The sequence below is a fragment of the Idiotropiscis lumnitzeri genome, chromosome 18 (assembly GCF_059441095.1).
Source record: "Idiotropiscis lumnitzeri isolate Australia: NSW breed Sydney's pygmy pipehorse chromosome 18, RoL_Ilum_1.0, whole genome shotgun sequence".
Taxonomy (NCBI): Eukaryota; Metazoa; Chordata; class Actinopteri; order Syngnathiformes; family Syngnathidae; genus Idiotropiscis; species Idiotropiscis lumnitzeri.
Genome location: NC_142408.1, coordinates 1,114,171 through 1,131,855, shown reverse-complemented (window position 1 = coordinate 1,131,855; position 17,685 = coordinate 1,114,171). Strand labels below are relative to the sequence as shown.

Here is a 17,685-nt window from a genome sequence, read left to right as displayed (position 1 = left end):
GTGACATCAAGCGGGAAGTTGATGGGCAAACCGTTGAAGCGCACTCCCCTCACGCGTCAAGAGTGATATTCCATTTGGCAGCCTCGTCGCGTTTTTTTTTTTCTTCGGGGTTTCGTAAAAAGCTTTTCTCGGATTTGCTGACAAAAAGGTGCTTTTGCCACACGTTACATCCATTTCCTGTTCGCTCGTCTGTTAGGGGAAGAGGGCGGCGGTGCGAGCGGCTGGAAGGCGGCGCCAACCGAGCGGAGCCGCGTTGTTCTGAAACGGGGATTTATGGAAAACGAAGGATTCCTGTCCTTGGTTTTCGTCGCTCTCCTTTAACTCGGAGCCAACCCTTGTCAGCGGAACACTGAGGGCTCCTCTCAAAAGTTGAAGTTATTCTTTACAGATTGCTTCTCATTGAAGTCCCGCGCACACATGCCTGGGACTGTTCACGCACATGTTCTTTGGGGTACTCACTCTTCGCGGCGTGTCGGCGAGGCCGCCGTCCACCTAATCAGGCCTGACACCCGACCAGAGGCCCCCGGTGCCCTCCGCTAATTTCAGCCCCGACCGGCAACCTCTCGGCTCTCCCTCCGCCAGGCCGCTCCAATCAGCGCACGCTGATGGCAAATAGCTTCCAGAGCCGTGCCAAGCCCCATTATTCCCACCACCGCCACCCGTAACGGGTGCAAGAGCTCAGGTGAAATTGGCCAAGTTGGGAAAAAAAAAAAAATGCACAAGGGTCACCCTGTGGCTGACACATTTTTGCACTCGCATCAGAGCAATCAGCCGACATTCGGCGAGGCCGTGACAGCCTAAGTGCAGGCGTACGCGTACATGCTAACATATGTACGGAAGATGGCACACGCACACACGCGAGTGAGTGGGGGGAAATTAGGGACTAAACAAACTCAGGATGCCAGCGAGTGCGGGTCGTTGAAGTGCTTCCGAAAGAGATCAGGTGGCCTCCAATGATTGCGGCGTCATAAGTCTTGGATATCCTCCTCAAGTGCGCCGACATAATCATAGAGGGACGACCAAATCAGGGAGGTGGGGGGGGGGGCATTACATCAGTAGGCTGTGACTAATATCGGTGGAAAAGAGGCACATTTAATTTGCTATTGTGGTGCCAGAGAGCTCAACATTGCTTGGATGCCTCTGAAAGATTGCAATCATGGCCGACTCGCCTTTGGAATTTACACCACCAGACTCCAGAGAGAGCGCCGGATGGACCGCAAGTGAGCAGCGTTGCGCTAATCGCGCCCATTTCAAGTCTTGTTGGACCTCGTTCGGCAAGCAAGTCAAAATCTGGGATATAAAGATGACGGGTGTGCGGAAGTTCATTAGTTTACCCTCACCATAAAGATCAAAACATTCATTGTAAGAAAAAAAATGATCACATTAAATCGCAATCACAATATTAAGAGAAAAAAAAAAACAATGTTGAAATCATTGGTTAAATCCGGCTTGAAGTAGTTGCAGACTTGTCCGCGTATCGCCGGGCGCTCAGCTCGTCGAAGGTCATCTCGGTGAAGAATTATGGCTTGTTTGCTTAAGTCGGGAGGCGAGAGCATAGTTGACGGTGTCGCGGGTCACGAGGCGTGCGGAGGCGGGGCCGTGTGAGTCTTGAAGTGATTCCCTCAGTGTCTTGGCCCCGAGGGAGCGAGGCGCAGCTCGTTTCAACGCATCCAAACAAAGACAAGATCCCGGCCATCGATCATCCGGGCTGCAATTTGTGACGAGGTGTTTGCTTTACACGGCTTGATGAAAAGTGCACATAGCGCCGCGGCCCTTTTTTTTTTTTTTTTGCACATCAAACCGAACAAACATTTTTTTTTGCGTAACGCACAACTTGAAAGCATTGAGCTCCATGTTGGACTCAGTTGACTTGAAATTGGTCTCCGCTATTTTCCAGAGACACGGCCAGTTATGTAACCGCGGATATTGCTAACACCAGCCTTTCCTCACTTTAGGACGTGATTGTGGCGGGGTTGCCATGGCGACAATAATACCAGGAAGCGAACAAAGAACAGAGGCGCCCATTTTCCTCCGAAGCGCAAAATGGTGTCGGCGATGAGTTTGCCTTGCTTTTAATGTAAAGTGCTCAGCAGCAGTCGGCAAAACGGCTCACGCGCAAAAATAAACTCGATGAAGACTGAGTGACAGGAGAGGAAAAAAGGAGGCCATTCACCTTCCTGTCCTCCCAAGTTTGACGAATGTTTGCTGCGATTTTGGAATCTGTAACTAAAAACAACTGAGACACCATGGTTGCACAAGTGCTCACCCCCTCTTTTGAATGAGGATATGGCCGTGTTCAGAACGAAGCAAACGCATTCCAACTCATGCTAAACGGCGCCAGCACACACACGCCACCACGTAATGTGTCTCGGATTAACCCCCATTAAATTTAGGTGGGAGCCTATAGACGTTTTTTTTTTTGTGCTGAGGTGTAAAACGTTTGGAAAATGGGTGCCTTGGTTCAATAAAGGTTGTCAAACGCTGACCGATAGAATAGAGGCAGCCTTTTATACGTTGCGCAACGGGGGAAATTCCAGTTGGACGGCAGCAAAGTGCACAGTAGCAGCCCACAAGAATAACCGGACAACTGGAGAGAAACTTGGGCCCGAGGAGTTTGAGTTTGCCGAGTCCCTCGTGCCTACCTTGGCCCCCGTCCAGCAAGACTCAGCTGAGTCCTCGGACACACGAGGGGGGGGGGGCGGTGGGGAGTGATAATAGCGCCACTGACGCCTGTGTGAGGGAGAACCAACAACCCCCCCCCCCCCCCCCCCCCCCCGTAGATCTCAACAGAGCCTTGTGGTCGCATTTCACACGTGATCATGCGATGCATGCATGAGCGTTGGCGGGGGCTTGAGAGGGCATCCCGTCCCCGAGCACAATTCCTCTCTTTCTTTCCCCCCATTGACGTTTCTGCGCCGCGTCTCCTTCACTTCATCACCTCTCTGTGTATCTCACCACGGAATTCACGAAGAGCATCGCCGACTGATGCGTTTAACAGTTCCTGCGTGAGGTGTGTGTGTGTGTGTGTGCGTGCACATGGGAGACTATGAACCCGTCAAAGAAGAGACAGGAAGCGATAGCAGCAATGGGGCGGCCTATTTGACACGAAGGCCCGGGTGAAGAGGCTGGATGAGTTCCACGGCGGATATCTGCACACGGGCACTCGTCCCAGGAGTGTGTGCCTCCTTGTTGGCCGAGTGCTGCTACGCTTTGATCCCAGCTTCTTTCTCTCGCTTTTTTTTTTTTTCGCCCCTCTTCACTCCTACACTTCCCCCCCCCCCCCCCCCCCCTTCCCTTCCCTTCCCTCCCATCCCGATCCCTGCAGCCGTCTGGACGGCTGGCTCGACAGCCTTGGGGTGTTTAGCTTTTGGAGGGATCCCAATTTCCTCTTCTAATCATGACATCATCCCCGCCTCAATAGGTTAAAGATGTGGCCAGGATATTCCCCGCTTCCTTGTTTTGCAGCCTCCCATCAAATTACACGTCGCCTGCTGAACCAACACACTCGGTCCGTGTCCGTAGGGAAGGAATGTTCTTCATGCCGCTTTGGTGAGGCCCGATGAGCACGGCTCGGCTTCGGTGCGTCAACTAAGACGGGAGAAACTCAATAGTGCCGTTCATCGGTAGTCGCTTGATTAAAAGGGAGAAGATGATTAGAGGTGAGGAGTCGCTTCGACCGGCCCGGCCGTCAATCGATGTTAATATCCGCCACTCTTCGGCCTCTCGTCTTCGCCACGACGCTTTAGCGACTCCGATGAGAGTCCAACTCTTCATTTCCCTCCCGGTTCACATCTACGCTCGGACAGGAGAAGTGATGAGGCAACATCGGTGGGAACGCTTCCGGAAAAATGTGGCGCGGTCATCTCCGGGGGGCTCCGATCGGAAAGGGAAATATTCTCCCGTGTGTTTTGTCGCTTGGCGCTCACGTCATCACCGAAGGCTTTCTTTCCCAACTTTTTCCACACCAAGCCACTTCATTTACATTTGAAAAATTTCAAGGTTCACCACCAAACCTAAATGTTTCGATGATGAGCACTCACAAATTGGCCTCGCTGTGGAATGCAAGCTTTCGACACTTTAAGGCAAGACATTTTTTTCAATTCTATTTCAATTTCGAGCCGACTTCACGTTTTTCCAAATGTTCCGTGTTTTCCAAATAACCTTTCAGAAAAATATTCCGCTTGTGTGGACCTTACTAAATATGTCACGATATTACATATTATTTTTACAATGACCTGATGCGCTCAAGAAAAAACAAGGATGGACTTTAATTGCATCTTTTTTTAAAATAAATGAACGGGAAAAAAACACTTTTACTTTTTTAAGCGTGTTCCTACTTCTCTTGGAGACCATCTGCAGTCATAAAGTCATTTTTCAAAACTTTTCAAATATTTATTGACGTCCTTTTAATGCCAATTTTTCAATTCATGGCGTCCGTTCCTTTGAAGACTTTTCACGGATCTGCGGGCACCCTCACATGACTCGTCCTGTTGTCCGAAAGGAGCCAGGTGGCTACGCGGGTTAATTGCAGTGTTGCGAGCCGCTGATCTAAGCCGGCGATTCCCGACAACGGTGCGCTAGCGTGACGGGTCATCGGGTGTGCGGCGAGACATGATCCGATTTCACTTAATTGCCCCCAAAAATGATTTCCTTTGTTCCGCTATCTACGCCAGGTAGTGACAGGCGGAACAATTAAACGCTGTTCCATTAGATGGCAGAAGGTCCAATTAACCGGCATGACCACCTGTTGCCATTCATACAACAGAATAATAGCTTTGTGTTCCAAACAAAAAGGCTCATTCAGTCAGGACATTTGAAGTAAATAAAGACAAGATCGATTTTTTTCAAGTCATGCCGACACTTTTTGTGATACTTTGATGCCAAATAGATTTTGTGTCTGGACTCAGTCGGGAAACACTCGTCCACGGTGTGACCGGTGTCATTTGTTTTTCAACTTACACACATGTTGCACTTTTGGACACGCCTCTCAGTGATGTCACACCAGCTGTTTGAATTTGGACAGCTGCGAGGCTTGAAATTCACAAGCAAAGACAATATGGACATTCTGTATTTCACTCCTGTGCAAAATGTTGGACCAACTCAATTTGATTCTTAAAAAAAAGAAAAAAGGGGCATTCACCGTGGCTTCCCATTGTGAAAGTTTGTAATTGTGATAAATAGTCATCGAGAACGCACATTTAGCTTCGACAACAGCACAAAAAAAAATGTAGCTAGCATTAGCATTGCTAACAGGCCTGCGTTAGCCGCGGCTGCTCCATTGCTCGTGTGATTGATTTGTAGCGGAGTGCTACTACAACATGACAAGTTATCGGTTTGAAGTGTTTTTTTACAATCAACAATCCAAAGGAGATAAATGTTCTTTCCGGATGTGGGTCATTTCAGCGAATCTTCTAAAACCAAAGTACAAACTTGTGTGGTGTTCCCACTTTGAGTGTGTCTGCGAATGAACGACTCGTCTTCACTTACGCCTTCTGTCAGTTTTTTTTTTTCTCAGGAGATTTTGTATTTTAAAATCAAGATCGGGCCAGAATTCTTTTTTTTTTTTTTTTTTTTTTGTGAGCCGATCCTTTCGCATTAGACTGACATTTTTAACAAATTTGACAAAATTAAAATATGATAGTAATAATATTGTATAGTAATTTTAGTATTATTCTCCTCTAAACAACTTTTCCAGTCGTAAAGAGTGACTTGATCCTGTTCAATAAAAAAAATAAATAAATAAAAATCCCATCCGTGTTTGAAATTGGTCTCCTATTGGTGACACAGGACCTTCAAAGTCCAACATCCAAGAAAGCCCTCTCATCATTGTGAGTCGTCACTTTTCCCATCCACCTGTTCCTGCGTGGCAAATTCTCCCGGGCTCCATTTAGATGAAGGTTCATTCATCACCTCTCACCCAGAAACCCGAGCCATCAAGGGAGGCTTTCAGACCCAAGTGGGCCCAAAAAAATGTCGCTCTTAAAAAGATTTTAATCTCTAAGGGGCCTCCATCACTCTTCCCGGACCACTAACACTTCCACGTTCCACCTGATTCTCTCTCACCATTCATTTGGAACGAGCCCTTCAAGCATGTCACATTAGGAATGTAATAAACGTTGCAAATATCATCAGCGCTAATACAGCTCTATTACACGTCAACATCCGATGAGTATACGAGAGTCCTCCTGTTGCCCAAATATAAAAGATTTTTTTCTTCTGCTAAATTGAAACATTTTATGTGGCTATATTTCATGTTTCTGCTAACTCTATGCTGAAGACGAAATCTCCTGTTATTGAGAAAGCAGAAAATAAGGAAAATCACTTTCCTAAGACAACTCATGTGTGAATTTAAACTTTGTTTTCCTTTGAGATAATAAACTTTAAGTAAAGTAATAACGTAAATATCGAAGAAAAATATTTATCATTGAAATGATTCAATGTTTTTTTTCCTCAATGTGAAAGATAATTTTTGCAATAACATTGACACTTAATTTTCCTGTATATGTTTACATTTTATTTCCTGTGGACAAAAATAGCATGGACATATTGGAATGACCCTAATAACTAATAACGCACGTCTTCACTGTTGGATAGCGTTGATAAAACAAACAACAACAAAAATAAATAAATAATGTGACTGCCACTGCATATTTCTCGTTTTATTTGCATGTCAAGTATGGAAATGATCTTCTTTCGAAGGATTTCTTTTACTGCAATCTATTTTTGCATCATTAGCGGTGACCTTTATATTCTTTCGGATTGTTTTGAATGGGCATTGTGATGCGGCAGGAAATAATCCGAGGAAGCTCACACGTCACAAACATAAATAAATCCCCAAAATGGAGGCGTGCGTGCGTGTGTGTGTGGAAAGTCAGCGGTGTAACATTTAGTGGGCAGGCTTAGCATGCGGCCTGAGTGTGTTTTACATTAAAAGCGAATGGAGGGGGAGGGGGCGAGGGGGGGGGTGATACTGCGCTTGAACCTGGCATGTAGTAACCTTTATGGTGGTATGAGAGGGGGCTCAAGTCAAACTGACACAGCCGTTTTTAATTCTCCAGACTTTTCATCTTTGGCTCCGGCTCGCTCGGTCCAGAGAGAGATCTTTTTCTCACGGCCGTGATTAAAACGCCGGCGTCTTTTTTCTTTTTTTTTTTTTGAACACCAACGCCACGCTAACAGACTTTTTACGTGTCGCGGAAGCCGTCGGTCACGCCGATCTGGCAAATACCTGACGGCTCACCTGACATCAGCGAAGAAAAGAGACGTTTTACTACCCGCCGTCGAGGTCGAGGCGGCTTTGATGAGCGCTTAGCTTGTGTACGCGGCGGCTTACGAGGAGAGCTCCCCTGTTTTATTTGCAAAGTGAGAACGGCGGACGAGGCGAGTGGAATTGGAGTCCTCCGAGCCTGCTGTTCCCGGTCGGTGCGGCTGTAGACAGCTGGGCGCCCGCTACAGTTAAGATCAGAGGCCTTGATAACCTGGCCTCTGATTTATGGAGAGCAAGCAGCCTCTGCAATCACCTAATGAGCTGGAGGACGCCCCATGTTTACATGTTTATTAGATAGTTGGCCTGCCCGCATCCTCTCCATGTACAGCGGATAGAAAGTCCACACACCCTCGTTGAAATCTACCGCCGAAAAGTTGAATCGTCATTTGCCTCGATTTGGAAGCAATTTATTCAAATGTGTGTTCCGTGGACATACAAGTGCAGAAAAACCGAAAGAAAATAAAAGGAATCATCTGAGACGGTGGTTTTATGGATAGTCCTACATTATGTATGGAAGTTTAAGCAAAAAAAAAAAAAATGGAGTCGCTTGCATGTCAAGGCACTTCACTATTCATGTGAAAGTGAAAAGAAATCTCGAAGCGGTTGCTGTGTTGAATTTAGCTTTGGAAAATGCATGTTATTTATTGAACATAATGCAAAAATATCCAGCGTGTTGCCAGTAAATCAACGCGCCGCCAATGGCTGCTGACGTGTGCTTGAATGGCACGAGGGCTCTTAAAAGACAAAATACAAGATGTTATTGTTGTCACCATTTGGGAGGGTCGGCAATAGTCACAAGGCGGTGACGCTTTTTGTGATGGTGCGCATGACAACAATAAACATTTAAGCAACATTAGCGGGAGGAGGGAGCCTTTTTTTTTTTATATGCAATAACAATAATGCACAACAGATCACTTTTGCGCTCCCTTTCTTTTGTCTAACGTGTTATAAACTTTGCCAAATGAAATATGTTTTCCATCAAAATAGCCAGGATGTGAGTTGTGTGTGTTTTTTTTCCTTTCAAAATGCTGCCGCTTGGCTCGTGTGATGTGGGATTTTGTCGAGAAAGGTCGGTCGGGCAACATGACGTGACATGACATTTAAATACAACATGTCACGATACGGGGGGGTTTCTCTCCGAGAGTAATAATGGCTTGTCGCTCGTCTGAGCACTAAAGGATGTTTTAACGTCATCTCAAACACGCGTCGACTATTTCATGTCAACTGAAATTGGATTTTGCAATCAAATAAAAATTCATTCACACTTTTGGAGTCTGTTGCTCACCAAAACAGCAGCACCAAAGCAAGTAACGTCTCACTAAGGTTGGAGACTTTCCCAAATGTCGGGCTCCTTGTCAGACAGACGGGCGGACGCTCTTCACGAGGCCCCCGACCTCAACGAATCACTCTTCCTCGCACAATTGCCTCCCGCTCCCTTCCTGCGCGTGGTTGAGAGCGAGTGTCGCCCGTCGGCCTGCCATTGTGTGCTAATTTTAGGCCCATTATTCTCTGAAACAAATGTGCCATGGGCCGAGTCACTTTCACGTTAATAGTTTGCACCCCGAAAGGGAAGTCTTCCCCCTCGTCGTGGATCAAAGGTCTCGTCTATTGTATCGAACTTCCCGCTTCTGGTTTGAGACGCACCGGAGCTTCTCGCGCCGGCTCTCTCGACCTGGAACAAACCACTCGACGAGTTGAGGGATCTCGATCTCGAGGTGCCCTCTGACCGTTTGAGATGATTGTCGGAGGTGATTTGCGAGGAGGGGAGAAGTTGCCGGAGGTGAAAGCTCATGAATATGAGGTGGCCGGGTTATCATTTTTATTTCAGAATGTAAAAGATGATAAAGCCGACCGAAAAAGCGTAGCGTGAAGACAACACTAACCCTGCAAAGCTCGAACGCACATGTAATCTTTTCACTGGCTGAAATTAAGAAAAAAAAAAATTTTAACACTCAGATGAGCCAAAACTCGCCCAGATTAATATTCTTATTTATTTATTAATTAATTAATAAATGTATTTATTTATTTATTTATTTATTTATTTATTTATCGCGAAAGAAATTGTGACATATTCCTGAGCTGTGAACCAATGGAAAAGCCCACAGGTTACTTCTTGCACTGAAAAAAAAAATATATAAAATGTATATATAATATATATATATATATATATATATATATATATATATAAAAAATTGTAGTTTTTTTTTTTTAATTCAGCAAGTGGCTGCCCAAATTAAAATCCTCACTTTAAGTCTACTTAAAAAAAATGTATCTGGATCGAGATCCAGAGTTTATTTCATGCAACCACGCCACGGAATACTGTTGGGTGAATTCAACAAAATCGTTTTTCAGCGTGTTGACAACCAGTTCCAAATACGGGCGCTGCGTTTGGAGCAGGTGCAAGAATGACGAATAATCGCTATTATTTTCAGAAATCCATTTCTCCAAAATGACTTTTTTTGCTCCATATCGTGTTCTGGAGGCACAATCTGGATCCCTCAACAAATGTGACCAAAAAGGGCTCATCACCTTTATTGGCTTGGCAGATGGCGAATGATGGAGGGCCGCGACCGGCGTTTCCGTGACAGCGCCCCGTTCTAAATAAGACCTTTCAAAGTCAAACCGACAAGTTGGGCCTGCAGATTATCTCCTTGTGATCTTTCGCCGCCGCAATGCGAGCGTTGTGCCAGACTGCACCTCATTTTTCACGCACAAGGTTTGTGCTTTGGCGTATCAGCTCACGTGAGTTACCGCTTTGGCCTGATGTAACTACGTGTCACAGGAAGCTGTACAGTGTAGCCGACCCCATCGCACGGCCATGCCTGACAGGCAATAAATAATCCGGGGGAACATTTGACTCCCATTATGGCGAAAACAGGGACTGTTACTGAACCGGCAGAGACAGGACCCCGTCCAAAAAAGGTTCAAACCATTTCGGCCGGCTAATTACAGCGTTGATCCTGCACTTTTTCAGCCTCGCGCTCGGTTTTTGGACCCCGCCCAACGAAAAGATTTGCCTGTTAAAACCAAAACAAAGTGATAATTGCCAGCCACGTTGGGTTTGGAGAGCGTTCAAAATCAATAGGGAGCTTGCTTTGATCTGGAGAAATAATGCCTGAAATGCAGGAAATCCTGCAAGGGAGGCACGTCAAATGTCCACCTCATCGGACTGGCCGTCGCACGCTTGACAAACGGAAAGGAAGCGAGCTATTAAGTGCTTCATTTGGTGCAGTTTTAACGTTTGCGAGCCCGGTGGCGATAAACTCGTCTTTAAAAGTGCCGCGATTGTCTCTTAATGCAGATTTGCCATCATTTGCTCTTTTGACCCGTTCCTAAAAATCTCTTCAAAACTTTGCTTTTTGCGAGTGTTTTTTTTTTTTAAATTGGAAAAAATGGCCACCAGGGTTGGAAATGTCACTGAAAAAAATGAAGCGACCCAGGAATATTAAGATATTTAAGCCGCTCCGTTTTTCTTCGATTTTGAACCCTGCGTCTAATACAACGGTGCGGCTGTGGAGTTTTCTTTCACCACTAGGGGCGCTCTATAGTTCAGAAAACACGCTAAATAAATCTTGATTTTTTTTTTTTTCTCTTGGGTCTGTTTTGTTTTTGCCATGTCGCCTGTTTAAACAATTTGTTTATGGACCCTCCAAAATGGTTCTGTACATGCGGTAAGCAATTCATTTTTTTCTAACTGCGCCTTATAGCCTGGTGTCGCTTGTATATGGTTATTTTTGTGTTTTTCCTCAAAAAGAGTTGCAGCGTCACTTGAAACCATGGCGATATCAATCTCTCATGATGCATTTTGATGTCTAATCGCCTCCGTTTGCTTGATGCTGAAGCAGCCCCGGGGACTTTGAAAACTTTCCTCTCAAGACTTCCATCCTGCAATGAATGGAAAGTGTGCGTGTACACAAATCAGACGCACGCACGCTGTACAACCCAAAACAGCTGCGTGTTGTAATTCTGTGATAAACACATCTGAGGATGTGAGAACATTGCACGGCGAGAGGAAGTCACTCTCTGATCCCGTAATGAGGGACCGCACAGAAGGTGAAAGGCGCCGCCGAGGGGAAGGCGACGGGCGGCGGGCTTGGGGTGCGGCGGCCATGTTCCGTGTGTCATCGCGCCGCCGTTAACGCGCGGCGTCCCCGCGGGAGCGAGGCCCGGCGGGCCCGCAGAGCGAGCGGTTTGCTCGTGATACTCGAGGTCAAGCATTTCCCTCGCAGCCACCGAGGCTGATGATTTCACAGAAAGCGTGGAGACAGCCACAGTTAACTCGCCACTGGAGGAAATGTGTCTGCGTGACACCGGGAAAGAATGTCTTCCATCAACAACGTGTGTGTATGTGTATATTTAGAGAAAATAACTATGTATGGTCATGTAAACTGTGACGGCGACGGGAACACAAACATTTCACAATGTTTTATTTTGAGGGGGCAAGAGAGGAAAAGTGGGCGGTCCTGATCGCTCCGGACAAACGTAAATGTGCTTTGGTGAAAAGTAAAGCATCACAATTCAAAAATGATATGAATCGGAAAATATTTCTGATTGGATTTTTGTTTGCTTTCACAGTAAACTTTGAGGTGTCACAATTAACAGCTTGAAAGCTCTTTTTGGAAGAACATTTCAGCCCAATTGCTGTTGTTGCAAAATCACTCGAGCTAATCTCAAATTTGTGTTCATGTCAAAGAAAAAAAAAAAATCAGCTAACGGTGCCTAATTTTTGGAAAACTCGGCTTCCTAATATCTCAACTCTGATTGGCAGGGGTGTCAAACTCATTTTATTGGACCTCAGAACTCAAATGTCACAAGAAAATGTGATTGAATCCAGAAGTTGACGCGCATGATTTGCCCTTTGCGGGCCACACCAAATGAGGTGGCGGGCCAGATCTGGCCCCCGGGCCTTGAGTTTGACACGTGTGCTGCACGGCTTCCACAATGAATACGGACGGAGGGAAACGCTAAGTATGAAAATGCATTTCACACCTCTGGGAACTCCAAGGAGGACACTGGCTGCTTGTCCATCAAGTCACCCCTTCCTTCCTAACATATGACGAGCTGTGGAGGGAAACAAACACCGACAAATTGACTTTATCCTCTTCTGCAAAGTTCTGACAGGCAAGGCCAGATGGGAGGGACAATATCTTTGAGCAGTCACGGGCCGGGCCGTCTTGGATTTTGAGGCCGGCGGCGGTGGTGGCGATAGTGAGGGACAGTGTCGTGTGGAATGGCGGGGCCGTCGAGTGGGGGGGAGGGGGGGGTCATTGCGCCTCCAGGCAGGTGGGGGTGGGCCCAGGAGTTAATTGGTAGTTTGGGCTTTGACAGTGAGTAGCGCTGACAAGTCTGTGTGGCCGGAGCCAGCCAGCCCGTGCTGCACATTCACCGAGTTGCGGGGCATGCACGGCGGCAACTGTCACAGCTCGCCAAGCGCGAGAGGCGGAGAAAGGGCCAGCTTGGCGGGGGTGGGGGGGGGGGATGAGGATTGAGGAAGAGGTGATGGAAAACAAGTCTCACTACAATGCAGACCTCCGCCAAGGCTCAATAGTTAGAATTAGAAATTAGAATTAGAAATCCCTTTATTGTCATTGTACTCAAGTGTGCAACGAGATTAGAGGGCTCCCCTCTCCAGTGCAATACAACAATAATACAGACAAATATATAAATTAGTTTCAGGGGTTCTCGAATTGGGGTCTGCCACATGTGGCTTCAGGGTGGCCGAAACTATTTGGAATCTCTTCTGCTATGGACAGGAAAACATTTTAGGGATGCATTTTTATATGTACTTGTTTTTTGTTTGCTTTTTCTCCTCCATACAGCACTTTGATTGAAAGTGTTGGATAAAGGTATTATTATTATTATTATGTTTTAAAAATGTATTTCGTAAAAGCATATCCCAATGGTTGCAATGGTAGCCCGATGCTGGGGTGACTCCGAGAGGCCCCGCTTCTAATTGTGGCCCAAGAAACGCATTGTAGCCAAAGTGGGGGTCAGCCGGGGGCCCCCAGAAAGGTTACGTTGTCCCTCTTAAACCTGTTGTTGCCTGGCACTCCCATAAAAATGACACCTCGTAAATATGGACAGCCCGGGCGTGTGTAAGGCAGCCCGGGTTGCTTACTTTAGTGAACCTTGCCCTTTGAACTTGCACTCACCTTGATCCTGCTGCCAACTGCCTGTTAGCTTGTTAGCTTACATGCTGCCAGGAATGGCTTTTCCATTGGGTGGGTTGTGTCATGCTGCATACGGTTGATTTGATTTGATTTGATTTTTTTGTTTTTTGGGGATGTTAGCAAATCTACCTATGATTAGAAGAAATCAAAATAATTATGGGAAATGGGTCAAAGGTCAAAACACTGCAAGAATAAAGGGGAAAACTAGAATAAAAAAATGTTCAAATATGAGGAAAATATGGTGAAAATTATAGGCTCAAGATTAACACTTGATATTAAATAACAATGTCAAAGTTTTACCGAAAAGTATGAAAAGAACAATTTTTTTCCCGCAAGAATTATGTAAACAGGAATATTAGAGGAAGAAAAGCTAAACATTTCACAAAAAAAAAAAAATTCAAGAATGAAATGATATGATCTGAAAGGCCATTGTTTGTTTTCCGAGAGCCCCGCCCCAGCCTGAATGTGGCACAACATCTCGGCGCATGATCGGCATCTGTTTTATCGCATCTGATCTTTCTACCAACGTTTGCAACATTTCCACTCCAGTCGGCAGAACCGGATCTTCAGACTTCCAAAAGATTCTGCTGCTAACTAATAACAGCTGTTTAATGGCTTCAAAATATCCCAAATACGCAGATATCGTCTGCTTATGTCAGCATGAGTGCATGAGACATCTGAAGGACGATAAACAAAGCCTGTCCTTCGTGAATCATCAAACGTCCTCGCCTAAAAGACCAGAGGAGCAAATTCTTAAAATCGTCTTTCCCCGAGTGAAAAGAATTTAAATGTCATTCATTCATTTTTTTTTTTTTTTTAATAAGGAAAATACGACTCTACGATAATATGCTTGCTTAGTGTCCCGTAATCTAACGGCAAAAATCTGGCGTTTCAACAAGGGTGTGTAGACTTTCCTATTTGCTGTGGACTGTTTTCATAAATCTTAAAGACGCGTGGAGCAGCAACACATACAAGCAAAGCATACAACAATACACTCGGTTATATATTCTCGTGTGCGTGTGTGTGCACCAGAATAACAGAACGTTGCAGTTGTTTCCCCGATATTTTTCTCGAAGAAAAATGTATCCCAAGTGCCGAGGAAGGCATCAGAACGAGCTTTCGATGTTTATTCAGTTCAAGAGGAGTCTCATCACTCTCCATCACTTCGCCTTCTCTCCCGGCCCATTTTCTCCATCTTTGCTTTCGGCGGGACCAACTTTTAATGCGAGCCAGAAAGCGGGTAGCGAGCGTTTGATGTTCCCGTCGAGCGTCGTCCTCACCAAGTGCAGGCGGACGTCCGCGTCCGCCCACGTTTGGAGGCTATCGGCTCGCGCAATATTCAAATTTCCACTGTGGAAATCAGCGGATGGCGGCCGCCATATGCCAGAAATAATGTTTGGCGAGCCAAGGCCCTCATTATCTCCCTGAGACCTCGAGTGGAAAGACAAAGCGAGGTGGGGGCCAAATGCTTTTAGCCTCTTTTCTGCTCACTTGTTGTGCGCTCCTCTTCACTCTCATGTGCCGCTCGCGACATATGAATAATGACAGCATTAGCAGAGACACTCCTGAAGACAATTCTTCTTCCATATGCATTCGGAGCCTTTCAAGTTGCCTCATTGTTGACCTCAAAAGTCCATCCGAGGGCCAACAATACAGACGAGCTTTGATACGGCGACGATTCACACGCTTTAAATTGAAGTTCAAACACTTTTTTTTTTTTTTTGTGCGAATGTCAAGGCACCACTAATGCTTGTTTTTTTTTTTTTTTTCAGGTAAATTCCCTTTGATTTCTTTTTAGGGCTGAACGATTCTGAAAATGAAATGTTTTTGCATTGTTTTTATTTTTCTCAAAATTGTGATGATTTACTTTATTGGTGTGATTTTTTTTTTTTTTTTTTTTCCAAGACGAACATTCAACCGCTTCAGCTGCTTCCACTTGGCAGGATGTAGCGGCACCCCGATATGATATATTTGACAATAAACTAATGGCCTATTAGAACGCGAATGGACCACTTCCAAGTGTTCCCAAAGTTAACAATGCTTGGCAGAGATCATATTCCGCACTTTCATGCGAGGATTAAGCCGTGCGACTCGTATTCAATCGAGAAATCTGTCACAGTGATGTATAGGGCAAAGATTGTTACACAAAGGCGGGAAATAGTTCAACAACTGGCTTGTATGTTTGGGTTCGTCATCTTAATGTTCCGTCGGGATGCAGATGAACGTGTGTCACCCTTTGAAGTAATGACTCACTTGGATGGTTTCGTCCAAGCTGCTGCTTGACACTTGACTTTTACTTCTTAGAAATATACCTGTGCTTTTTTTTTTTTTTAAGCACTTCAAAGGGGGCATATATATATATATATATATATATAGAGAGAGAGAGAGAGAGACCTATTCTTTATCTTCTGCAAAAAATACTAATAATGTTTGTTCAGCAAATGTGTGTCGTATGTCTTTATTCTGCTGCCCTCGGGTGGCCAAGACACACAATGTGCATGAAATGAATGCGTCATGATGCTCAAACAGTTGAACTCTTGACATTGTATTTCATCATTGGTGTCTTTTTCTTTGTATACAAGACTGTGTGTCAAAAAAAAAAAACATTGTTGGTGTTTTTTGGAACACATTACTTTGCTCTCCTTCCTAATGGTGCGTGGCGGGCAACAATGAGAGGAAGAGCACGCCTGCACAAATGTGTGCCGTAACAAGCGTGGAAAAATAAACCTCGGCACACACTGGAGTGAAACCTAAACATAATGCCGCATACACACTTGGCACGGCGGTGGCAGGTGCTTGTCGAACATGTCAGTCTTTGATCAGGCCAAGTGCTGAGGGCCCGAGTGTGTTTTCCTTGCAGAGATGAGGGAAGGACGCACCCGCGTGTCAGCCGCAAACTTGTTGTTGTTTTGTCCGGGAAGCGGCTCGCTGGAAATGTGAAGTGTTGTGCGGCGGCTAATGAGGGTGTTGATTTTTTTTTTTTCTCCCCCATCAAAGAAGATGCGGCGCACATGCCATTAAAGCACAAACAGTAGAAGGAAGGATGTGACCCATCAGTTGCATGAGAAAAAAAAACATGGTGAGGTGATCTATTTTCTTTGGAAGATGCTGGTGCGTCTCAATCGAGTGTTTTGCTGCCGTATCAACAGCGATGTCTCAAATCATCATCCCTCATTGAAAGGGATGCGAATTCTTTATTACCTTCTTTTTTTCTACGCTATACTACTTCATGGAGTCTCGGCCAAATATTACATACTGCAGTAATAAAAAATAAATAAATTATATATATATAAATATATATATATTTTATTTTATTTTATTTATTTATTTATTTTTCACAGAAGATAAAGAACATGTGCCTGTGTTGTTCGTATGTCGGGATTCAAATATCTGTTGCTTGAAGGGTAACATCGTGACCCAGATGCTGCTCGTTCGCCCGTCTCCCATTCAGGGGCAGAGGTACGTGGTGGCCAGGGGGGGCCTTCACCACCCTTTTTCCGTCAACTAGCGTATCATTGTACGAGGTAGAAGTGTTTAGCCCGAGAGTACGGAGCGCCCGCGACGAGAGTTATGTTCCTACGAATGAGTACATTTTTGGCTTCTATGATTATTTTTGTAGTTTTCCTCTTGGAAATCACAAAACGATGCACAAACGCCAAAGAAAAAGCAAAATTTACGTTTGGGACCGCTGCATTTGACCAACTTTGCTGGTGTATTTGTCCTTTCCAATAACGAAATGTGAGACGAGGACCAAATTGTTCTAAAAAGACAAACATGTGCTGCAAAAGTCCAAGGCACGCTGCAACGTGCGTCATGTACGTTCGCCAACGTTATCTTCAGAAACAACGCACTCGAAATGTCAACGAGGGATGATAAAGAGTCGACGGATCACCGCAGAACATGTCGATCCGCCCGTAGCCAATGAAACGGAATCTCGTGCGCCGAGGACGAATCAGTGCCGTCTTCTCATCTCTCTTTTTTTTTTCCTGCAATTTTATTTTATTAAAGACGATGCCTTCAATTCCCCTGCGCTCGGATCAATCTCTTTAAGTGTGTCTTAGACTTTCCATTTGGCTGTCACGTTGCATCGGCGTCTTCGTCTCACCCCTCCAAAGCCAAGGGAAGCGGCGTGGAGTTGTGCCACTCTCGGATTCTTCAGATGCTTGAGGTGTCACAATGGTGCAGGACCACCGGCTGATGGCTTTCAGGCCCCGCGTGCAAAACAACGGAGAGGGGGTGGGGGGGCGG

At 45.5% G+C, this 17,685-nt stretch overlaps 1 protein-coding gene across 2 annotated transcripts in view; it reads left to right on the top strand.

Moving 5' to 3' along the window:
* LOC148318848 (uncharacterized) overlaps nt 1-17,685 on the top strand; it is a 163,996-nt gene that overhangs the window by 130,703 nt on the left and 15,608 nt on the right. Inside the window, exon 5 of one of the 2 annotated variants that reach the window (XM_088280976.1) lies at nt 15,343-15,824. The exons of the other annotated variant lie outside the window; for it this stretch is intronic. Coding sequence (XP_088137102.1) covers nt 15,343-15,387 — 45 coding nt within the window. The 3' untranslated portion in view covers nt 15,388-15,824. Of the gene's footprint in view, nt 1-15,342; nt 15,825-17,685 lie in introns of those variants that run through there. 2 annotated transcript variants of the gene reach the window in all.